Here is a 25,436-nt window from a genome sequence, read left to right as displayed (position 1 = left end):
TAGCAGCTGAATCACTTCTTCAACGTTTCCAGCGCATCAACTCTTGGTAATTCTATACGACAGCATGACACTGATAATATGCGTCCATAAATGTCGAGAGAGGTGTTAAAAGACGCGCATTGACCTTGACAACAATAATCAGAAGGCGGAGGTAAAATATTTTGTGTTGGACAAGAGATATTTGCAAAAGAAGTTGAAAATTTTCAATTGAAAATTTTTATGTGCGCGTTGTAATGTTGATGATATTGTACCCACAAAAAAAATTGTGGACATGAGTGTTTTGCGCAGATATAGTTTTGGTCTCCAAACCGGTGTTGGACCCACCCAGATTAATTGTTTATATGCGCGGCCGAATGCCGCCAGCGCAAAAATACTATGGATCCCACCCCGCTCTCGAAGCACTCCGGGGTAATTTTTCAATTTTTTGGGAATATCTTTTGAACGAGCTAAAATTTTTCTTTTCCGCCTTCGGATTATTGTTATTGCATTTGGTGCTGCATGTTATCTTGCACTCAAAGGAATGGAATATGATAAGAAATTTATAGATTTTCTGTCGAAACGTTTATATGATCGCATCACTTCAAGATTATCACATGATATATGTAATGGTGATCTAGAGCAAAGGTATAGTGGTTTATTAAATTTATCATTACTTATGACCTTAAAAGATGTGGCGTTGTCTAGTGCCTCAGCATGTACTTCTTCATCACTGGAACCTACGTGCGATTGGAACTGATGAGGACTTGGCACATAGTTCAATAAGGTATACGAGTTTACCGTACTGTATTGTTTAGTTAATTTGAAAGTAATTTATTGTTAAATTTTTTATAGATTTGGTATTGATTGTTTTACCACCATTGAAGAGGTTCATTATATTACCGATACCTGCATCAAACATGTCGAACCTATACGTGAAATGTCTCCATTATGGGAGATGGTGCTAGAACCAATTGATTTGAAAAATATCCAATGGTCGCAACATTAATTTTGTTTACGATATATAAATAAGGGACCGCTTTGTATTGTATGCATCTTTTAGTGTATGTATTTATATTCCAAAGCAGTTTAATGTAAAGTGAGATACAACTTTTTTGGAATTATATTGTTCCTACTTTATCTGCCTAAGGTCGTTATTTTGTAGTATTAAAATTATATTGGGAAATGCTATTGCTAAATGTTTTTTGTAGTGGACCTTATTTTCAATACATGTATGTATGAGTGCTAACGTTACTGTCTCCAAGAGATGCTGAAAATTTGGGATGAGATTTTATATAAAATGCTGAAATAGTATGTTCATGAATAAGTACTGATTTATTTTAAAATTTCATGTATTTTGTAAAGTAAAAATTAAGTAATTTAGTAACCTAATAAATATCGAAGATAATACATAATAACGTTTAACGTTGGAAACTCGTCGTGTCGGTATTTGGGGTGCAGATTTCTTTGAAGAATATGTACTCCATGTCTTTAGATGTAATCTTTTTAATTAAAAAAAGCACGGTTGTATTGGATACTAGTTCGGTTGTAGTACTGACTTTGATTACGGTTCCGGGTTTTCCTTCTGGCTCTAGCCAGGAGGCTTTTGTAGCAATTTCGGCTTTAGGTTGGATCTGGTATCGGTAGGTACCTGCTACGGTAAAAGTTCGGCTTGGAATATTTCCGTTTTCAACTCCAGTATCGGTTATACTCCAGTTTTTTTCTTGTCATCATATGGATGATATAAATAATCCAAAAGTAAATCTATAGCATGTAAAACATAATTGTCTAGCGATATTTTCTCTTCGCAAACTGTTTGTGGCCCTGATAGGGGCCGCTTTTCGTAGGTATAATTGTTTAGCTTTTTTTTTTCTCTTTGATGAAAAAGGCCGTTTTGCGTATACTTGTATAGTATATTTTCGCTCTTTGTAAACTAATGGTGGCCCTGAAACTAGGGGAGGTTACTGCGCCTGGGTTTCACGGCTTATTCGTGGTACATCATTCATATCCGTTTGTGTGCTGCAGCTGTTCCGTGCGAAGTATTGACCTTTCGCTCCAACGGTGTCACTTAAAAAATAGCGAACATGTAGAAGGGACTTTATTATTTATCCTTCGTCCTTCCTTCACGTTGTAGCGGCGAAAGATTGCCTGATATTTTGGTAGATAACTGTAGGAATGACCGTTGGGGACGATGAGACAACTTCCGTTTTTTGCAAACTCTTGATTAGCACTGCTAAGTCATACATAAAATTATATTATATTTTTTGTTTTACAACATTCGGGAAACAATATTTACATCAAAGACAGTAAATATAGCGATGGAGTGGAGTTGGGCATCAAATTTACTCTCTGAGCTCCCACAATAAGGTCACAGGCCTGAAAATGGAGCGAAAAAGTTAAGCCATTTTAGGGAAGCTAACGCCACAAGCTTTTTCCAAATTTTTCCTCTTCGTGCAAAAATATCGGGAGGTGTCAAAAAAATGCGTTTTGGACTCAGGACGACGAATCCGAAAGCGAAAATTAAAAATTTTATTTCTGTCAAAAAAATATTCCCAAAAAACTGAAAAATGGCACCGGAGCGCTCCGAAACCGGGGGTGGAATCCATAGTATTTTTGCGCAGATAATAGTCTAGTTGAGGGGTCGACTGCTAATACGCTACCAGAGACGCGTCTTGACATCAGTATTAATAATCCGAAGGCGGAAAATAAAAATTTTAATTCGTTTAAAACATATTAACGAAAAACCAAAAAAAGACCCGCGGGTACCTCCGAAACCGGGGTGGGATCCGTAGTAATTTTGCGCAGAACACCTTTCTGCGTTGGCGGGCTTCGGCCGCGCTTATAAAAAATTACCATGGGAGACCAAATCTATATCCACGCAAAACACTTTTACTCACAGTTTTTTTTGTGGGTACCCAACATCATCAAAATTACAACAGCCACATGGAAATTTTCAACTTTGTAAATATATCTGGAAAGAAATAAAATTTTCAATTTCCGTTTTCGGATTCGTGGTCCTGGGTCCAAAGCGAGTTTTTTGACACCTCTCCCGATATTTTTGGACGAGTTTTAGTAGTTGTGAGCTAAAGTAAAGAATTACCTAATAAATTTTCGCATCAAAAGTAAATAAACAAAAAATGTAAACATAAACAAAGTTTGACATTTTATGACCACCTCCGAATGAAAAAACATGTAAAATGTAACTCTGATGCTTTTACCTGGTTATTGTACCATGGAATACTCCTTTGGGAGTATAGGAGTATTCTAAAACTTAGCTGTATTCATACAAAAAATGTGCTCCAATTAACATTGCGATGTCCTAGGAGAGGAGTAGGTGATCCCACTCTCGCTTTGTTTGTGGTATTCCATAGAGTACATACGTGAGAGTACTTTCCAAACTACTTTCACTGTAGTACTCCATGGAGCACCCACAGAGGATCATATGCCAAAGTACTAAAGACCCTGCAAAAATTGTTGGATTACGTGTTCCATTTTCTTCATGTTGGAGTACTCTAACAATACTCCTTTGCAATGCGTTTGCGTACCACCATCAGCCGATCATTGCTCGTTTTTTAACGACAGTGATCACGACACAATGACGATCGAACAGAGTTGCCAAAAGTAAAATATTGCATGCAAATAACTAATAATAAAATTTTACTTTGGCAACTCTGATAAAATGCAACAGCGCACTGGTTTTATGTATACATACTAAAGTATGTATAGAGAAATATTAGTTTCTTTATTCACGCAAATGCTAAATAACATAAGAATATTCGTAGTATAAAATATAAAAGTTGTATTGCCCCTCTTCATTTACTTTCATTATACTCAGTTGAGCAGAGCTCACAGAGTATATTAAGTTTGATTGGATAACGGTTGGTTGTACATATATAAAGGAATCGAGATAGATATAGACTTCCATATATCAAAATAATCAGGATCGAAAAAAAATTTGATTGAGCCATGTCCGTCCGTCCGTCCGTTAACACGATAACTTGAGTAAATTTTGAGGTAACTTGATGAAATTTGGTACGTAGGTTCCTGAGCACTCATCTCAGATCGCTATTTAAAATGAACGATATCGGACTATAACCACGCCCACTTTTTCGATATCGAAAATTTCGTAAAACCGAAAAAGTGCGATAATTCATTACCAAAGACAGATAAAGCGACGAAACTTGGTAGATGAGTTGAATTTATGATGCAGAATAGAAAATTAGTAAAATTTTGGACAATGGGCGTAGCACCGCCCACTTTTAAAAGAAGGTAATTTATAACTTTTGCAAGCTGTAATTTGTCAGTCGTTGAAGATATCATGATGAAATTTGGCACGGACGTTACTCCTATTACTATATGTACGCCTAATAAAAATTTGCAAAATCGGAGAAGGACCACGCAAACTTTTAAAAAAAATTTTTTTTTAAAGTAAAATTTTAACAAAAAATTTAATATCTTTACAGTATATAAGTAAATTATGTCAACATTCATCTCCAGTAATGACATGGTGCAACAAAATACAAAAATAAAAGAAAATTTCAAAATGGGCGTGGCTCCGCCCTTTTTCATTTAATTTGTCTAGGATACTTTTAACGCCATAAGTCGAACAAAAATTAACCAATCTTTTTGAAATTTGGTAGGGGCATAGATTTTATGATGTTAACTGTTTTCTGTGAAAACGGGCGAAATCGGTTGATGCCACGCCCAGTTTTTATACACAGTCGTCCGTCTGTCCTTCCGCATGGCCGTTAACACCATAACTCGAGTAAATTTTGAGGTAACTTGATGAAATTTGGTATGTAGGTTCCTGAGCACTCATCTCAGATCAATATTTAAAATGAACAATATCGGACTATAACCACGCCCATTTTTTCGATATCGAAAATTTCGTAAAACCGAAAAAGTGCGATAATTCATTACCAAAGACAGATAAAGCGACGAAACTTGGTAGATGAGTTGAATTTATGACGCAGAATAGAAAATTAGTAAAATTTTGGACAATGGGCGTGGCACCGCCCACTTTTAAAAGAAGGTAATTTAAAATTTTGCAAGCTGTAATTTGTCAGTCGTTGAAGATATCATGATGAAATTTGGCACGGACGTTACTCCTATTACTATATGTACGCCTAATAAAAATTAGCAAAATCAGAGGACCACGCCCACTTTAAAAAAAAAATTTTTTTAAAGTAAAATTTTAACAAAAAATTTAATATCTTTACAGTATATAAGTAAATTATATCAAGATTCAACTCCAATAATGACATGGTGCAACAAAATACAAAAATAAAAGAAAATTTCAAAATGGGCGCGGCTCCGCCCTTTTTCATTTAATTTGTCTAGGATACTTTTAACGCCATAAGTCGAACAAAAATTAACCAATCTTTTTGAAATTTGGTAGGGGCATAGATTTTATGATGTTAACTGTTTTCTGTGAAAACGGACGAAATCGGTTTATGCCACGCCCAGTTTTTATACAGTCTTTCGTCTGTCCTTCCGCATGACCGTTAACACGATAACTTGAGCAAAAATCGACATATCTTTAATGAACTTAGTTCACATACTTACTTGAACTCACTTTATTTTGGTATGAAAAATTAACGAAATCCGACAATGACCACGCCCACTTTTTCGATATCGAAAATTAGGAAAAATGAAAAAAATGCCATAATTCTATACCAAATCCGAAAAAAGGGATGAAACATGGTGAGGTAATTGGATTGGTTTATTGACACGAAATATAACTTTAGAAAAAACTTTATAAAATGGTTGTGACACCTACCATATTAAGTAGAAGAAAATGAAAAAGTTCCGCAGGGCGAAATAAAAAACCCTTAAAATCTTGGCAGGTATTACATATATAAATAAATTAGCGGTATCCAACAGATGATGTTCTGTGTCACCCTGGTCCACATTTTGGTCGCGATCTGGAAAACGCCTTCACATATACAACTACCACCACTCCCTTTTAAAACTCTCATTAATACCTTTAATTTGATACCCATATCGTACAAACACATTCTAGAGTCACCCTGGTCCACCTTTATGGCGATATTTCGAAACGGCGTCCACCTATAGAACTAAGGCCCACTCCCTTTTAAAATACTCATTAACACCTTTCTTTTGATACCCATATTGTACAAACAAATACTAGGGTCACCCCTGGTCCACCTTTATGGCGATATCTCGAAACGGCGTCCACCTATGGAACTAAGGATTACTCCCTTTTAAAATACTCATTAACACCTTTCTTTTGATACCCATATTGTACAAACAAATTCTAGGGTCACCCCTGGTCCACCTTTATGGCGGTATCTCGAAACGGCGTCCACCTATGGAACTAAGGATTACTTCCTTTTAAAATACTCATTAACACCTTTCATTTGATACCCATATCGTACAAACGCATTCTAGAGTCAACCCTGATCCACCTTTATGGCTATATCCCTAAATGGCGTCCACCTATAGAACTATGGCCCACTCACTCATAAAATACTCTTTAACACCTTTCATTTGATACCCATATCGTACAAAGGCATTCTAGAGTCACCCCTGGTCCACCTTTATGGTGATATCTCGAAAAGGCGACCACCTATACAACAACCACCACTCCCTTTTAAAACCCTCATTAATACCTTTAATTTGATACCCATATCGTACAAACACATTCTAGAGTCACCCCTGGTCCACCTTTATGGCGATATTTCGAAACGGCGTCCACCTATAGAACTAAGGCCCACTCCCTTTTAAAATACTCATTAACACCATTCGTTTGATGCCCATATTGTACAAACAAATTCTAGGGTCACCCCTGGTCCACCTTTGTGGCGATATCTCGAAACGGCGTCCACCTATGGAACTAAGGATTACTCCCTTTTAAAATACTCATTAACACCTTTCTTTTGATACCCATATTGTACAAACAAATTCTAGGGTCACCCCTGGTCCACCTTTATGGCGATATCTCGAAACTGCTTCCACCTATGGAACTAAGGATAACTCCCTTTTAAAATACTCATTAACACCTTTCATTTGATACCCATATCGTACAAACGCATTCTAGAGTCACCCCTGGTCCACCTTTATGGCGATATCTCGAAAAGGCGACCACCTATACAACTACCACCTCTCCCTTTTAAAACCCTCATTAATACCTTTAATTTGATACCCATATCGTACAAACAAATTCTAAGGTCACACCTGGTCCACCTTTATGGCGATATCTCGAAACGGTGTCCACCTCTGGAACTAAGCATCACTCCCTTTTAAAATACTCATTAACACCTTTCTTTTGATACCCATATTGTACAAACAAATTCTAGGGTCACCCCTGGTCCACCTTTATGGCGATATCTCGAAACGGCGTCCACCTATGGAACTAAGGATTACTCCCTTTTAAAATACTCATTAACATCTTTCGTTTGATACCCATATTGTACAAACGCATTCTAGGGTCACACCTGGTCCACCTTTATGGCGATATCTCGAAACGGCGTCCACCAGTGGAACTAAGCATCACTCCCTTTTAAAATACTCATTAACACCTTTCTTTTAATACCAATATTGTACAAACAAATTCTAGGGTCACACCTGGTCCACCTTTGTGGCGATATCTCGAAACGGCGTCTACCTGTGGAACTAAGGATTACTCCTTTTTAAAATACCCATTAACACCTTTCATTTGATACCCATATCGTACAAACTCATTCTAGAGTCACCCCTGGTCCACCTTTATGGCGATATCTCGAAAAGGCGACCACCTATACAACTACCACCACTCCCTTTTAAAACCCTCCTTAATACCTTTAATTTGATACCCATATCGTACAAACAAATTCTAGGGTCACACCTGGTCCACCTTTATGGCGATATCTCGAAACGGCGTCCACCTGTGGAACTAAGCATCACTCGCTTTTAAAATACTCATTAACACCTTTCTTTTGATACCCATATTGTACAAACAAATTCTAGGGTCACCCCTGGTCCACCTTTGTGGCGATATCTCGAAACGGCGTCTACCTGTGGAACTAAGGATTACTCCCTTTTAAAATACCCATTAACACCTTTCATTTGATACCCATATCGTACAAACGCATTCTAGAGTCACCCCTGGTCCACCTTTATGGCGATATCTCGAAAAGGCGACCACTTATACAACTACCACCACTCTCTTTTAAAACCCTCATTAATACCTTTAATTTGATACCCATATCGTACAAACAAATTCTAGGGTCACACCTGGTCCACCTTTATGGCGATATCTCGAAACGGCGCCCACCTGTGGAACTAAGCATCACTCCCTTTTAAAATACTCATTAACACCTTTCTTTTGATACCCATATTGTACAAACAAATTCTAGGGTCACCCCTGGTCCACCTTTATGGCGATATCTCGAAACGGCGTCCACCTATGGAACTAAGGGTTACTCCCTTTTAAAATACTCATTAACACCTTTCATTTGATACCCATATCGCACAAACGCATTCTAGAGTCAACCTGATCCACCTTTATGGCTATATCCCTAAATGGCGTCCACCTATAGAACTATGGCCCACTCCCTCATAAAATACTCTTTAATGCCTTTCATTTGATACACATGTCATACAAACACATTCCAGGGTTTCCCTCGGTTCATTTTCCTACATGGTTATTTTCCCTTATGTTGTCACCATAGCTCTCAACTGAGTATGTAATGTTCGGTTACACCCGAACTTAACCTTCCTTACTTGTTTTAAATTAAATTCACTTCGATAATTCTTTCCGACACAATTCCTCTTTAGTACTTTGGCATATGAGCCTCTGTGGGTGCGCCATGGAGTACTACAGTGAAAGTACTTTGGAAAGTACTCTCACGTATGTACTCTATGGATACTCACAAACAAAGCGAGAGTGGGATCACCTACTCCTCTCCTAGGACATCGCAATGTTAATTGGAGCACATTTTTTGTATGAATACAGATTAGATTTGGAGCAGTCCTATACTCCCAAAGGAGTAATCCTTACATTATTTATAGAGTACTCGGGTTTTTTGAAGGGGAGGAATTGTGTCGAAAAGACTTATCGGAGTGAATTTAATTTAAAATGAAGGTAAATGAAGAGGGGCAATACAACTTTTATATTTTTTACTACGAATATTCTTATGTTATTTAGCATTTGCGTGAATAAATAAACTAACATTTCTCTATACTATAATATGTATATATAAAACCAGTGCGCGGTTGCATTTTATCAGAGTTGCCATAGTAAAATTGTATTATCAGTTATTTGTATGCAATAATTTATTTTTGGCAAACTCTGTTCGATCGTCATCGTGTCGTGATCACGGTCGTTAAAAAACGAGCAATGATCGGCTGATGGTGGTCCCGGGGGGTGAAGCCGGGTTTTTCAGTAGTTGGTTAAGCTAAGCTTAAACTAAGTTTATTTAAACTCTAGTCAAATTTAAACTCCAGTTAAACTACTGAGCAGTTCTTCAGTCAAAGTTTAAGGCCGCGTTTGGGGTAGGCTATTTGCATAGTGTACCTATACCAAGTGTGTTCACTAAGCGATAAACGTCAAAACTACAAACAGCCTCGCTCACCTGATGGAAATCTCAGGTCTAGAGTCGCATTTTTGGTCTCAACGACAACATTTTTGTCTACCAATCGTCTCGACTTTTTCAATTTTTCAATCATTCGGAGCATTCGGTAATGGTATCCATTTTGAATTCGCTGTCATTCCGAATCCAGCGAGTGCCTGTCAGAATGCTTGACAGATAAGTCAACACACTTGTACTTGTACACTATGGCTATTTGTACAGCAACACTGTTTTTTTTTTTGTTATCTAGATAATTTGTAGATGCGGAAACAGTTGGATTTCGTTTACCCAACAAACATGGAAAAAAATTTCTCCAGCCTTAGAGAAATCTATCCAGTTCCAGAGCTGATATCCAGCATCATGCTGGAATTATTCTTAAACCAGATAGTTATCACGTTGTTATCCAACTTCATTCTCCCATCACTATCCAAACTTTAAACAGTTTTGTAAAAGGTATAGTTCGCGCTTTGACCTCCAACGTCATTCTCAAATTATTTTCCGAACTTTGAGAGACTTTGTGAAATGCACAGCCTTCAAATGTATATCCAATACATTTCTCCAGTTTATATCTTACTTTAGATATGGAGTTGGGGTGGGTTGAAAAGAAATTTTCTCCGAGATGGTACCACAAAAGCCAACAGCTGTTTATTGATAGCAGTAAAGAAGCGATATTAATTAAAAATAAGTTATACATATTTTATTTTCTTGTAATCTTATATTTGAGTCCAGTGAGAGAACCACACATAAATACAAGTTGGGAACTATACTTTTTTTAACTTAAGTAATAGAATTTTTTGCTTTATAAAAATTTCCTTTTTTGCTCAGAACGTTATGATTCTCAAATTGTGTCCTGTTTCGAAACAACTTTTGCCTTATTATCAACATGAGATGTTGTGGTACTTAAGCCCAAATTCGTGTTGGGTATATTCGACGTCATTGCCAACGAACGCAAATAACTAATAGGCTAACTAGAATTTAACCCTGTTAGATCGGCCGCTTAAACTTCAGATAAAATAGACTGGAAAACCGCAGAATAAGTTTAAGCGTAGTTTAACTGACAAACTGCTTTTAACTTGTACTAAACCCGGCTTTAATCCATCTAGATATGTAAAGAAGTATGTACATATGTTTTTATCCAGCTTAGTGACGCCCAAACCACTCAGCCGATTTAATTCAACTTTGCAGGATATCTTCAGAACGGTTTGGAGAGTGTTCCTTTGAAGTTTCTTGTCGGGGCGTCATCTATTAGGCGGGATTCACATAAACGCTTTGAGTGCTTCAGAGCTAATAATGTGGCAAGCCGATGTCTAGGCGAGTGAGTGCGGCAAAAGCGTTTATATATTTCAAACCATTGTTTTTTTGACACCCAGTATTAATAACTTGTCACACAATAACCGCAACCCTGGAAAACAGCTGATTTTTAGAGCTGTCAGAATTGATACCCAGGCACATTTTACATTTATTCTAACATCCTTTTTATAAATATTGTATGCTATAAAGATGTTTCCATTAATTTCTCCAATGAGGGCGATACTGATTCGCCAGTCCAACGTTGAAACTTTACGAAACGTTCATACAACAATTTTATGTGAAGCCGCTCGCAAAGGCACACGAGAGAAGGCACGTAAGAAGAAAGTCAAAGTTGAAGTAAAGAAAGTGGGATTCATTCCACACAACCAAAGGGATAAAAAGTATGATTTTAAATTCAAATATGTGGAAAAGGAATAAAATAAAACAATCTTTTATTTGGTAGACTTAATTTACATCGTGAAAACCTGCACTTTGATGATTCGTGGAAGCAACTTCCCAAAGATAATGTTTATATTCTCAAATATTATCGTTGGCCAGTATATACTGTAGCGGAAGCAATACAATGTCACCGGGAAACGCATCATCCGACTATTTATAATGTGCCAAATGCACCACTTAATGTACACATTGAATTAGATATGCAAGCGGAGAAAAAAAATCGGTTCCTAGATAACTTCCAACGCATGGCATTGATTCCACATAAATTTGATCACGGCGAAGAACGTAAAATTCTCGTTTTTACAAAAGGAAACGTAAGTTCAATATTTTTGTGTATATTGGATTGGCTAGTTTTAATAAAAAAAAAAAATACAAATGTGATCCTAATATCTGCAATATTTGGAAGAAAGCACACTTTTCACATACAAAAGAAATTTTACATAATTGACTATTACGGTAACTATTTACATACATATCACACCCTCAAACAAACAAATTACAACTCAAAATATGGACTTCCTTTACAGCCACTGGGATGTGAAAAGTGGTCTTCCGAGTTCTTCGAGGCATAATAATAATGACAATAATTAGTATGTTATTTTAAAATTAAATTTTTTTTCTTTATTACAGGACCAAGTCAGTGAAGCACGAGAAGCCGGCGCTACTCTTGTGGGCGGCATTGAACTTATTAAGGACATAAGTAATGGTGAACTTTTGCTGAGCGATTACCAATACATTTTAGCACATCCAAATATATTACCCGAACTGGTGGCATTGCGTGGTTTGATGAAGCGAAAATTTCCTAATCCTAGAAGTGAAACACTTGGCACAAACTTAACCGAAATGATTCATCGCTTCTCAAATGGTATTAGTTATAGCGCAACTAAGGACGAACATCAGCAAGATTTTGGTTTAATATCGACTTGTATTGGAACATTAAATATGGATAGTTATAAATTGGAAGAGAATTTACGTTATCTACTACAAGATGTAGATTCCATACGTCCGAAACGTGATGGGGAACGCTTTATAAAAAGAGTGCTTCTTAAAAGTCCGCCGAGTAGTGAGCGTCTTAAGATTGATCCATATCAATACATAACAGAATTCTACGTAAAGAAAGATACAAAAGGAAAAGGAGATGATAATGATGTAAAGGAAGAATCTGATAAAGAACGCAAAGCTGTTGTAGCACAATAAACTAAGAAAATGTTTATTATGTTAAATGTCGTTAAACAAAACTATATACTTACATATATAAGAATGAGAAGATTTTATATACGAATAATATGAGAGATATATTAGCTGTTTAACTCACATGCAGTTGAGCAAACTACAGTTGAGTAGCTACAACAACAGCAACTACCTTAATGCTAACCAAGTAAAACGTATAGTAGTATTATTTTCAATTATTAGTTTGAAAATCCAGCTTTTGCTATGCTTTTTGCGTTGAACTATTACGTTCATGCTGCCGTTGCATTTCCAATTGCTTAACTCGTGTATAAGCTGCACTGGCCAATAAAACAGTAACATTTGATGCCCACCATAAAGCTGATTTGCTATCATTGTACCACTGTGTAGCTATAACTGTTTGTGCGCAAGCCTTAGCTGTGCCGGATATATTGTGCGTTAGCGGTGATGTAACCTGTTCAAAGTATTTGATTAGAATATATATAATGGTCAGAGAAAGTTTTAAAAGAATTTTCGAACCTTTATTTGTAAAACTGTAACAAAACCAATAGCAAATCCACATAGCCCACCAATTATCATAGCGCTCAAAAACCAAGGTGCGAATATATGTTTATAGCTTAAAATTGCATTTATTTCCCCATTTATAACGATCAATGGGAGAAAAAAGAAGCTGGAGTACACATTATTGTAGTAACTTAATAATAAAACTTCTTGCTGAACGTGAACTAAAGCTTTTTTAGTTTGTATTGAATACCAAGCCAATATAAAAGAGCCCAGAACTCCATAGATTGTACCGCGTAGTGAAAATTGCTCTGTTAAGCTTTCCTGGTCGACACCTAACAAAAAACCCAATACAACAAAAACGCAGCAAATAATGGCCTTAGGACTAGTTTTCTGTCGCAGCAAGATATAAGTAAGTATAACGTTGAAAACTGTCGTTAAGGATCGGCCAACGTAATAAAATGCCACACCTACGTATTTAAGGCATAAATTGTTTGTACCCACCATCAAGGTAAATAGAATAGACAGAGGCAGGATCTAATTGTATAAAATAACAGGTCAGAATGAGATTTTTTTTTGTATACATATTTGTGAAAATTACTTTTCGAAATATATGCACATCGAAAGGATTACCAAATGGAAATGTAATTATACTTGGATAGTATCGTCCAAGGGAACTCAATAGCGCACACAGAATCGCTGTAAGAAAACATTGAAACCAGCAAACGAATAGCGGTGCATCCAAATTAATTATGTCACTACTAAGTAGCAACTTATTCACAAATACTGTACATATAGACACAGTCCTGCAAATACACAACACAGTAGTTATTTATGAATAAAAAAGGCTTTTCTTTTTTAGAACATTTACCAATAAATAGTTACTACGAAAAACACCTTAAGGTATTGGTTCACTAAACGGTTATGTTCTGCCATGCTTGTATACATATTTAAGCTTAATAAAAATTTACTTTATTTCTGTAAAATACCGCTTATAATTAACAAATGTTCAAAAAAGTTCCAAAAATGTTGGTTAATCTCATATTTTATATCGTACTATATCAGCAAACTTTGCGGTTTTTGTTTTGATATCATTTTGACATTTCAATAAGAACTGCGTACGAGACTAGAGAAGGTGCAAGCCTTGCAGCACAATTTTCGATACTGCAAGAGATGGCGATAAATTACAGGCGTTTCGCTTCACATAATTCTCAACCAAAATTTTCGAGCAATTAAGACACCCAAAGTGCTAAAGTGGGGTTTCACCGCATTTATGAGTCCAGTTTTAACATACCAACCTAATATAAACGCACGCAAGTCATTTTCTGTAAAAATGTCTCGTGCACATACAACTTGTATGAGAGCAACCGAAATTGTATTTGCTGCGCGTAAACCTAACTCGATTTCCAATTTTTGTTCTGCGTGACGTTTAGATTTGACATTTGCATACATGTTTTATATTAGGGGGACTCATGAAAGCATATAAACTTATAAGGTGTAAAATTATATCCATTTACACACGCGGTTATATGAACGCACCTAGTAATACTCTTGATAAACTTCATTGTTTATCAGCTGTATTATTGCAAAACAAAATTTTTTTGATTGTTATACAAATTAAAAAATGCCAAGATTAAGTGAAAAATCAAAACTAAAACGCCTTTACTTGCTGATGTTGGAGATTTCTGATGAAAATGCCTGCTGTAATGTCTGCAAGGTTGCATTCCTTTGAGTTTACCGCGTTTACACAATGAAATGTGCGCGTAAATTTATACAAATTGTGTAAATGGTTTTTCATACAAAATTTGACAGCTCGTTTACGCACTAGATAAATTTATACGTTTACACACTTTATAAGGTATTTATATGGTTACATGAGTCCCCCTATTATCGCAACGCATACTTATTTCGGTTAGGACAAACAACGGCGGTTGTTTGCGTGCTCTAAAAAAACTCAGTGCGGTTTTACTAGGTAGTATGTAAGCTATTACCAAAACTTCAAAATGAAAAATGGTATATAATCAATGGCACATAGTCACAGTTGTAGTAAAATATCTTCTAAATTTAGTTGTAGCTTTTTAACAAAATTTTCTATTTGCTATCTGTCAAAACATTTGTATCTAAATTTGAAGCGCTAATTGGACTTCCTTAAGGGCAAATTAAACTTCCTTAATGGCGAATTATTGGTGACTTATAACCATAAAGCCATAACCAGATAAAACAGCTGATCACACTTAACTTAAGGCCGCGGTACAATGACATTTTTCATATAGATGCGTTTAACACAAGCTTATGCGTACCAATAACATAGCCAAAATCAACCAAGATGTTGCGTTTGTAAATATGAAGGAACTTCAGACTTGGCAACTGAAATTTATTACGCCTTGCCCACTCACATACAAAATTTCGCGAAACACTGTTGTAAACATTCTTCCTATATAACAAAAATATTTGCTAACATATTTTGTGTCATATTCGATTGCTACATTGCATGTTATGGAAACGCATTTACGGTGGAAGCAGTAAGGAAGGCAGTCGGCATGATGTGGTGCACATTGGCTAGTCATTGTCGGCTGGGCGGGTTCTTGCCAACCTTACTGTTCCTGCGCCATAAACAGAAAAAAATTCCTATCATGCCTTAAAAAAACTCAGCGGTCAGATTCAAAAAACCTGACAGAAGCACAGAGACCGACTCAAAACGCTTGAAATTCAAAGAAAACGACATCCGGCAGAACCGGATGCCACGGACAGACCGTTAAACATTTAAACTTGAAATTCAAAAAAAAAAAAACTCTTCAAAAAAAACTAACCGAACCGGAAACGACCGGTTACTAACTGCTGAAATAAAAAAAGCTGAAAATTAAAATATAAAGAAAAGGGCCGAATATATCTTGGGGGCGCCGCGGGTGTTGTTGCGACGCCCGGTGCATTTACCCACCCTCAAAATCCATGGCGACGCACCTATTTTTCGGTGGCCCCTTACAAAATTAATATGTTGTTGTAGTAGAACTTATTTTTTAGTTTAACAAAATATCAATTCGGTATAACGCATAGCATAATGACACTAATATGTAATATGTACTAAGAAAATTTGTTATAAACGCAATTAAGATTAAATTTGGGGTAAATCATACGCGAAGAAATTGGTTCACATATTCAAGTAAAACATAACTTTTAAATTTATAGGAAAATTAAAGGAATCGTTTTACATGTTCAGGTAAAACGGGTACTTTTAAATTCATAGAAAAATTAACGAAATCGTTTACATGTTCAGGTAAAACGTGAACTTTTAAATTTATGGTAAAATTAACGAAATCGTTTTACATGTTCAGGTAAAACGTGAACTTTTAAATTTATAGTAAGACGTCGTTACATCGTTTTACCTGTTCAGGCAAAATGTGAACTTTTAAATTTATAGTAAAATTAATGAAATCGTTTTACATGTTCAGGTAAAACGTAAACTGTTTTGCATTTACCAGTCAGTGCTGGTATTGTTTTGTTTTTTTTTTTTTTTCTCTTGCTTCTAAGTTAATTAAACCTATCTACTTAACTTTACGTTACGTCTACTTTTTTTTTTTGCATGGTATAATAAGTTAACTTTACTACAAGTGGATGCAGCTTGCTCTCTTTAACTTAGGTATATGCATGTATGTATGTATTACGTGTTAAGATTCTATACTAGGGTGATAGCCTTGAATTTGAATATGTCTGTATATTAACAATATATGTTGTTGCAGAGTCAAAAAAAAAATTAAAGAACAAGGTTGAGACTACAAATACGTATATTTAGTTCAGTATTGGAACGAACTCACCGCTTTAACCGCTGATATTCGTTGTCGCAATTGGGATGGCCGCAGGCCTATGTTCGCTGCCCTGTGGTTGTTATTGTAGCTGGTATTGTTGTAGCCGATACGGTCGTAGCTGATACGGTTGCACTAGCATTGTTATAGCCGGTATAGTCGTAGCTGATAAGGATGCGGCTAGTATTGTTGTAGCCGTTATGGTCGTAGCTGATAGGGTTGCGCTAGCATTGTTACAGCCGGTATAGTCATAGCTGATAAGGATGCGGCTAGTATTGTTGTAGCCGTTATGGTCGTAGCTGATAGGGTTGCGCTAGCATTGTTATAGCCGGTATAGTCGTAGCTGATAAGGATGCGGTTAGTATTGCTGTAGCCGTTATGGTCGTAGCTGATAAGGTTGCGGCTAATATTGTTGTCGGTGGTGCCCGTGATAATAGCAGGCGCCGTTGGTGGTGGTTGGCGCTTTGGGTCGAGGTAACCGAGTGAACCGGGTGGCGATAAAGCTTCGTGCTACCCTTTACAAGCCGGATGACTTGGCTCTTTGACGCTGATTGTATTACGCGGCAGCGTACTGCTGGCCCTGGAGGCAGAGGTGGTGGCGGACGCTTTTCCGCAGATGGTAGGGTTCTTCGTAAACGTAGAGGAAGGGGTTTATCTCACTAGGTGTGACTGCGAATGCCGACCTACTTCAACTGGATCTTGTGTCCACGCAACACAACCGGTGCAAGGTTCATTACCACCCAAAATAGACGCGTAGAAACGAGATTTGTCGGAAAGAACGGTTTCGGTGCTTTGCGCTATCGACTCTTTCCTAGTTTCTGGACAATCACCTGCTTACGCGCACAGCCGGCGAGGATGTTTTGTGATTAGTTGAGTATCGTTGGGGATGCGCAGTGAGCAATAAGGTTACCAAAGCAGTATAGTTGAGATGCGAAGTGAGCAATAAGGTTACTAAAGCAGTATATTAGCGGAACTGGACGCCTTTGCTGCTGAAGTTATGCCCCTAGATGTTATATATCCCGTTTGTATAATTGTAGGGTCGCCAAAATTTCGTTCACGCAATTTTCCACCTTTCCTCTTTTTCTTTTTGCCGGTAACTCATGGCAATTTTCGCTAGTGATCGCCGTTCTGTTTTTTTCTTGCTTTCGATACTTTTGGTATCGCAACTTTCACCCCATCACTAGGTGTGTTCGCGCGAACACGCTCCCAAGTGAACCGTAACCGTAGACCGTAGCAGCAGACCCTAACAAACCTGCTTCGCTTTGAAGACCTGGCGATGAAGCGAACAGGAAACCGGATCCGCTGTGGGAAGCCACTGCCAGGGGCCTCCGATGCCAATCAACGTGGGGCACGACTCACTCCTGAGATAAGAGTCTCAAAGTCCTACTACGAAGCTAGCCGGGCAACATAGGTCCATCAAAAAAAAAAGTTAAGTCAAGTTGGGAATTATTTCTGTTTCCTAGTTTAAAAGGGCTTTGCGGCAATTAGACATTTGTTATGGAGAACTCGTCAAAACTCTGAAAGATGATTTCTAGTGGTTATCGCCCCCACAGAAAGGCAAAACAAAAAAAAAGGTGTAGACATTTTGATATGGAGAACTCGTCCAAACTCCGAAAGGCTAGTGGTTATCGCCCCCACAGAAGGCCAAAAAAAAACTATTTGGGTAGACATTGGGAACGCTGACGTCCCATTCCCCGAAGGCACTCGGGCTACAGAAAAAAAAACACAAACTCATTCATTCTTGTCCCTAGTGCTCCCAACCGCAACGCATAAGGGGGTCTCAAGGACCTGCCTCTGGGACTGGTTGGGGACACTAGGGTCAATTTCCTACACACACAGGTTGGTCCCGACACACCCAGCCGCAACGCAGAGGCGGTCTCAGGGACTCGCTAGTGGGACTGGCTGGGGTGTTGAGGCCTCCCGTCATTCACCCTGGGACACCCCTCCTGCCTCCGCCGCAATGGGTGGAGCGGCTTCAATGCCCGCTCCCCAGACTGGTGGGACAGGAAGAGGTGCCACTTTGAATCCCAGCTCAACCCGTCACAATCCAGGTAGTATTCTGCGGTATCACCTGAGATGTGGCTGAGCTGGGGTCCTACCATTCGCTCACAAACTCACACCAGACAACACAAATTCGGCAAAAAAAAAAATTAAAAAACTGTTAACTTTAAGCAAAAAAAATTCAAAACCCAGTTAGCGGACATATATGTACCAAAGCCGACTAACGGACCAAATTCCGGCAAACTAAAATCCCAATTACAAAAAAAGTAAAGTGCGTACAGCACTGCCTCACTGGGTGAAACAAAAAAAATCCGGATAACTTGGCGTGTAGTCCGTGGCTCCGTCAGCCACTGCCCCCGATGACCAGCCCGGACAACCTGATCCGTCCGACCATCCCACCGCAACGTAGGTGGCAGCTTCTGTGGCTGCTCACTCGGACTGGTGGGATGGTCAACTTCACAGGTTGACCCGACTGACCCTCGCGAACAGCGCCGCAGGCGCCACGTTGGGTGCCATCTGTTATGGAAACGCATTTACGGTGGAAGCAGTATGGAAGGCGGTCGGCATGATGTGGTGGTGCACATTGGCTAGTCATTGTCGGCTGGGGCGGGTCCTTGCCAACCTTACTGTTCCTGCGCCATAAACAGAAAAAAATTCCTATCATGCCTTAAAAAAACTCAGCTGTCAGATTCAAAAAACCTGACAGAAGCGCATAGACCGACTCAAAACGCTTGAAATTCAAAGAAAACGACATCCGGCAGAACCGGATGCCACGGACAGACCGTTAAACATTTAAACTTGAAATTAAAAAAAAAACCGAAAATTTGAAAAAAAAAACTGTTCAAAAAAAACTAACCGAACCGGAAACGACTGGTTACTAACTGCTGAAAATAAAAAAAAAGCTGAAAATTAAAATAAAAAGAAAAGGGCCGAATATATCTTGGGGGCGCCGCGAGTGTTGTTGCGACGTCCGGTGCATTTACCCACCCTCAAAATCCATAGCCACCGACGCACCTATTTTTCGGTGGCCCCTTACAAAATTAATATGTTGTTGTAGTAGAACTTATTTTTGAGTTTAACAAAATATCAATTCGGTATAACGCATAGTATAATGACACTAATATGTAATATGTACTAAGAAAATTTGTTATAAACGCAATTAAGATTAAATTTGGGGTAAATCATATTCGAAGAAATTGGTTCACATATTCAAGTAAAACATAACTTTTAAATTTATAGGAAAATTAACGGAATCGTTTTACATGTTCAGGTAAAACGGGTACTTTTAAATTCATAGAAAAATTAACGAAATCGTTTACATGTTCAGGTAAAACGTGAACTTTTAAATTTATGGTAAAATTAACGAAATCGTTTTACATGTTCAGGTAAAACGTGCACTTTTAAATTTATAGTAAGACTAACGACATCGTTTTACCTGTTCAGGCAAAATGTGAACTTTTAAATTTATAGTAAAATTAATGAAATCGTTTTACATGTTCAGGTAAAACGTAAACTGTTTTGCATTTACCAGTCAGTGCTGGTATTGTTTTGCTTTGTTTTTCTCTTGCTTCTAAGTTAATTAAACTTATCTACTTAACTTTACGTTACGTCTACTTTTTTTTTTTTTTGCATGGTATAATAAGTTAACTTTACTACAAGTGGATGCAGCTTGCTCTCTTTAACTTAGGTATATGCATGTATGTATGTATTACGTGTTAAGATTCTATACTAGGGTGATAGCCTTGAATTTGAATATGTCTGTATATTAACAATATATGTTGTTGCAGAGTCAAAAAAAAAAAATTAAAGAACAAGGTTGAGACTACAAATACGTATATTTAGTTCAGTATTGCTACGAACTCACCGCTTTAACCGCTGATATTCGTTGTCGCAATTTCGATGGCCGCAGGCCTATGTTCGCTGCCCTGTGGTTGTTATTGTAGCTGGTATTGTTGTAGCCGGTACGGTCGTAGCTGATACGGTTGCGCTAGCATTGTTATAGCCGGTATAGTCGTAGCTGATAAGGATGCGACTAGTATTGTTGTAGCCGTTATGGTCGTAGCTGATAGGGTTGCGCTAGCATTGTTATATCCGGTATAGTCGTAGCTGATAAGGATGCGGCTAGTATTGTTGTAGCCGTTATGATCGTAGCTGATAGGGTTGCGCTAGCATTGTTATAGCCGGTATAGTCGTAGCTGATAAGGATGCGGATAGTATTGCTGTAGACGTTATGGTCGTAGCTGATAAGGTTGCGGCTAATATTGTTGTCGGTGGTGCCCGTGATAATAGTAGGCGCCGTTGGTGGTGGTTGGCGCTTTTGGTCGAGGTAACCGGGTGAACCGGGTGGCGATAAAGCTTCGTAGTACCCTTTACGAGCCGGATGACTTGGCTCTTTGACGCTGATTGTATTACGCGGCAGCGTGCTGCTGGTCCTGGAGGCAGAGGTGGTGTCGGACGCTTTTCCGCAGATGGTAGGGTTCTTCGTAAACGTAGAGGAAGGGGTTTATCTCACTAGGTGTGACTGCGAACGCCGACCTGCTTCAACTGGATCTTGTGTCCACGCAACACAACCGGTGCAAGGTTCATTACCACCCAAAATAGACGCGTAGAAACGAGATTTGTCGGAAAGAACGGTTTCGGTGCTTTGCGCTATCGACTCTTTCCTAGTTTCTGGACAATCACCTGCTTACGCGCACAGCCGGCGAGGATGTTTTGTGATTAATTGAGTATCGTTGGGGATGCGCAGTGAGCAATAAGGTTACCAAAGCAGTATAGTTGAGTATCGTTGGGGATGCGAAGTGAGCAATAAGGTTACTAAAGCAGTATATTAGCGGAACTTGATGCCTTTGCTGCTGAAGTTATGCCCCTAGATGTTATATATCCCGTTTGTATAATTGTAGGGTCGCCAAAATTTCGTTTACGCAATTTTCCACCTTTCCTCTTTTTCTTTTTGCCGGCAACTCATGGCAATTTTCGCTAGTGATCGCCGTTCTGTTTTTTTCTTGCTTTCGATACTTTTGGTATCGCAACTTTCACCCCATCACTAGGTGTGTTCGCGCGAACACGTTCCCAAGTGAACCGTAACCGTAGACCGTAGCAGCAGACCCTAATACTGTTTTCACACAGAAACTTAATGATCTCATTTCACCTGCTAATGAAATCGTAAATTTTTTGCTTTCACACAGAAGTAACTGCTCGATTAGTATGAAGGATGAGACAGACAATCATGGCGGAACGATATAAGGTGGGAGCATGGTGACATACCTACAAACAAAAAAAATTCCATGTACTTGTAAATTCGATGGACAAATGTCAAAATCGTACTGCGCCGGTAGTTGATGTTTCAAATCAAATAAAAAAGGTTATAATCAGCTGTTCGATGCGGCCACCTTGTATAGTTCCGCCATGCAGACAATGACATTTGCTTTGAAAACTAAGATGCGGAAACGGAAGCGGAACGCTGCCAACAGAGTTGCATTGTTCTTTTGACTTCATTAGGCATTCGATTAGCTACTAATGAAATAATAATAGATTCGAATTTTGTGGGGAAGATTGAGCTCAATAAGCGTCTTAATGTAGAAAACTGTCTTCATTATTCAATAAGCCGTCTGTGTGAAAACAGTATAACATGCAGTTTTTAATTGTGAAAAATGTTAGAAATTTACCAACCAGTGGGAAAAATAATTTCACTTGCAAAATGTGCCAACACCCTAGCCAAAGCAAATGTCAAATTCTTCTTCTTATGATTTGCTTGGAACAAAATTGGGGAGTTGGCTACTTTTCAATATCAGATGGCGCCAGTGTCGCTTATTCTACCGTTATCCATAAAATTGCGTGCAATCTACTCATAATGCATAAGCATGTGCTAACTAATCTATATGAAAAACTGCTTAAGCGCCAAATACACGACACGAATATTTCCGCGAACATTCCCGTTATGTCATGTGTCTGCGAATTTTTCTGTCGTGTATAGTGGTGTTTGCCAGTTCGCGCAAATGTTCGCCAAAAATCAAAATATTTTAATTTTTGGCGAACATTTGCGCGAACTGTTCGTGCGTGTATGGCGAAATAGCTCATATTCGTAGTAATTTCTGAACGGAACAGACGTGCGCGGAAAAGTAAAATGGACAATAAAAAATTTCTAAGTGGATTTATTGAAATGTATAAATCTTTGCCATCATTGTGGCAAGTAAAAAGCAAAGATTATTGTAATAGAATTAAAAAGAATAATGATTATGTGACTTTAATCGAAAAATTAAAAGAAGTAGATCCTGATGCCACAAAGGATACAGTTATAAAAAAAATAAGTAGTTTGCGAGCGCAATACCGGCGTGAATCAAAAAAAAAGAGAGATAGTTTGAAGTCTGGTGCTGGTGCTGAGGATAAATATGTTCCTACTCTTTGGTGCTATGATTTGCTATGCTTTTTGAAAGATCAAGAAGAACCTTTGGCAGGCGTTACCACAATGCAGGATGAAAATAGAAACACATTTGAGGTAAGTAAAAAAGTCAAAATTTTTGTTTCTTTTTTTTTTGTGAACACAAACATTCATTTTGTTTTTATTCCGTAAATGATTCACTTTCTTATATTTAATATATTGTTCTGCCACGGAACTGCTCCCACTGTATTAAAATAATTACAATATTTTTCTCGAGTAGTTTTTGCTAAATTGGATGCATTCTTTTCACTTGAAGCTTGAAGAGCTGTAAGTCCATGGTCATTATGCCAATCGGCATATTCTATCGCTCCGGGATCTGTTTCTTCAACATCGAATCCACCTTCAAAATACGTCTCCTCATTTTGCCTCCGTAAAAAGTTATGCAAGTAGCAACAGGTTAACACAATTTTCGTGACTTTTTCTGGTGATAAATTAATAGTTTGTAGGAGAATCCTAAATCTTAATGCTAAAATGCCAAAACAGTTTTCAACAATTCTTCTCGCCAGAGAAAGCCTGTAGTTAAAAATTATTTCTTCTTCCTTGAGTGTGTTTTGGCTAAATGGCTGCATGATATTTTCTAACAGGGGAAAAGCATCGTCAGCTACGAATACAAATGGTACTTTTTCTTCGCAGTTTGGAAGCGGCTGAGGGTCAGGAATTTTCAATGTTTTATTTTTTAGAGATGAAAAAAATTGTGTTTCGCTAAAAAGACCGGCATCAGACGCTCTTCCATTTGTGCCAACATCCACCATCAAAAATTCGTAATTAGCATTAACCACTGCCATTAAAATGATGGAAAAAGTTTTTTTTATAATTATAATAAAAAGATCCAGATCCAAGTGGCTTTGTTATATTGACGTGTTTTCCATCAATTGCGCCTATACAATTTGGGAAGTTCCAGCGTGCATCAAAATTTTTCGCTTCTACCTTCCAATCTTTTTCTGTTTGTGGAAGCTGAAAAGTAATGAAAAACTTATAAATCTTCCTTTTTAGGAATTCACTGTTCGACCAAGCAAAAGAAAAGTTTCTGAAGAAGATAAACTTATTAAAATTGCATGCGAGAGACTTGCCAACAGCCGCGAACCCACAGAAGGTGACTCCTTGGCTCAATCGTGGGCTTCGCAATATAGTGAAATGGAGGCTTCCCAGAAAACGATTGCGCGAAAAATCATATCAGATGTTTTATTTCAAGGTTGCTTGGGAGCATTGGAATTTAGACACGCGATTCAAATCCAAAATGTTTTTAACCCAAGTCAAATATTAACACCAAATGTCATTCCGCAATACCCAAAGCGCACGTCTACGCAACTTAACTACGCGGTGCCCCAACACTTGCAGAATTATACAATAAGAGTTCCGACTCCTTTAAGTAGCGGCTCGTCCATAAACAGTAGTAGAATGTCACCTCAAGTCACACAAAACGTACGAATCGTTGAAGATACATCATCCATTAATTCGAGCTCGGTAGAAAACTTAGAAAATTTCTTTGCATCGTTTGAAACGGATGAATAATTAATTTTTATTTTTACTTCAAAAAACCAATAATTTTCAGACACACATATGTACACATGAAACTTTTCTTGTTTAGTCGAAAACAAATAATTTAATCAATAAATAATTACCTTAATAAAATCTTTCAATTGACTTATTATGGCATCACAAGTCTCTGTAACTATTTTCCCAATCGTTTGGGGCGCAATTTCTGTCAAAAATTTTAAGTCTTCAAAGCTATTGCTAGAAAGCGCAAAGTTAAAGCAAGGCGGTGATGAGGGGGAATCGCTTCTCTCATTATTGTATCCCGTTTCGTTATGAGTGGCAAAATTTTTTGTAAAAATGGTCAAATATTGCCTTGCTCATACGAACGTAATTTTTAAAATCATTTTGTGACGTGAATTCCAGTTCTTTAATAAGCTCACTTTGTCCAAGAACTGCTCGCTTTTTAAACCATTCTTTGCACCAAATTCTTTTTTTGCGATCTTCTCTCTTTTTTTTACGCTTAATTGCCACAACGAGCAATCTTGCTGCAGCACAACTGTTGTCCGTATTCATCGCTGTCTGAAAGAGAACTAATGTTCGGCCAAAAGTTCGTATGGTGTATGGCCAAAGCTGCGAACAAGATTGCGGTATGTTCGCGGAAATGTTCGTGTCGTGTATTTGGCGCTTTATGTGTCGGACCTATTATGGAAATCAATGTAATCGAGTTATCGTTAA

General features: G+C 37.9%; 3 protein-coding genes across 3 annotated transcripts; 2 read left to right on the top strand and 1 right to left on the bottom strand.

Annotated features, from left to right (window-relative positions):
- Positions 1 to 10,945: 10,945 nt before the first annotated feature.
- On the top strand, positions 10,946 to 13,793 carry mRpL1 (mitochondrial ribosomal protein L1). Its single transcript, XM_067761223.1, has 3 exons — positions 10,946 to 11,239; positions 11,302 to 11,611; positions 11,928 to 13,793. Exons 1-3 carry the CDS (start codon positions 11,049 to 11,051, stop codon positions 12,492 to 12,494), a joined length of 1,068 nt encoding a protein of 355 aa, XP_067617324.1. The 5' UTR covers positions 10,946 to 11,048; the 3' UTR covers positions 12,495 to 13,793.
- On the bottom strand, positions 12,477 to 14,129 carry nac (GDP-fucose transporter nac). Its single transcript, XM_067761224.1, has 4 exons — positions 13,858 to 14,129; positions 13,588 to 13,792; positions 13,005 to 13,523; positions 12,477 to 12,939 (listed from the first exon to the last, which is right to left on the bottom strand). Exons 1-4 carry the CDS (start codon positions 13,932 to 13,934, stop codon positions 12,730 to 12,732), a joined length of 1,011 nt encoding a protein of 336 aa, XP_067617325.1. The 5' UTR covers positions 13,935 to 14,129; the 3' UTR covers positions 12,477 to 12,729.
- An 8,820-nt stretch (positions 14,130 to 22,949) lies between these two features.
- On the top strand, positions 22,950 to 24,737 carry LOC137243722 (uncharacterized). Its single transcript, XM_067771730.1, has 2 exons — positions 22,950 to 23,282; positions 24,219 to 24,737. Exons 1-2 carry the CDS (start codon positions 23,253 to 23,255, stop codon positions 24,735 to 24,737), a joined length of 549 nt encoding a protein of 182 aa, XP_067627831.1. The 5' UTR covers positions 22,950 to 23,252.
- Positions 24,738 to 25,436: the final 699 nt, after the last annotated feature.

This window comes from Eurosta solidaginis, chromosome 1 (genome assembly GCF_040869045.1).
Source record: "Eurosta solidaginis isolate ZX-2024a chromosome 1, ASM4086904v1, whole genome shotgun sequence".
Taxonomy (NCBI): domain Eukaryota; kingdom Metazoa; phylum Arthropoda; class Insecta; order Diptera; family Tephritidae; genus Eurosta; species Eurosta solidaginis.
This window is presented reverse-complemented; position numbering and strand designations above follow the sequence as displayed.

Bases quoted from the DNA above. Each gene is read 5' to 3' on its own strand.
- nac (XM_067761224.1), bottom strand. From the start codon at position 13,934: ATGTATACAAGCATGGCAGAACATAACCGTTTAGTGAACCAATACCTT. The intron at 13,793-13,857 runs GTAAATGTTCTA...GTGTATTTGCAG, and splicing joins TTCGTAGTAACTATTTATTG to GACTGTGTCTATATGTACAG. The intron at 13,524-13,587 runs GTAATTTTCACA...TTATACAATTAG, and splicing joins ATGTGCATATATTTCGAAAA to ATCCTGCCTCTGTCTATTCT.
- LOC137243722 (XM_067771730.1), top strand. From the start codon at position 23,253: ATGCAGGATGAAAATAGAAACACATTTGAG. The intron at 23,283-24,218 runs GTAAGTAAAAAA...CTTCCTTTTTAG, and splicing joins AAAATAGAAACACATTTGAG to GAATTCACTGTTCGACCAAG.
- mRpL1 (XM_067761223.1), top strand. From the start codon at position 11,049: ATGTTTCCATTAATTTCTCCAATGAGGGCGATACTGATTCGCCAGTCC. The intron at 11,240-11,301 runs GTATGATTTTAA...TTTATTTGGTAG, and splicing joins CACAACCAAAGGGATAAAAA to ACTTAATTTACATCGTGAAA. The intron at 11,612-11,927 runs GTAAGTTCAATA...TCTTTATTACAG, and splicing joins TCGTTTTTACAAAAGGAAAC to GACCAAGTCAGTGAAGCACG.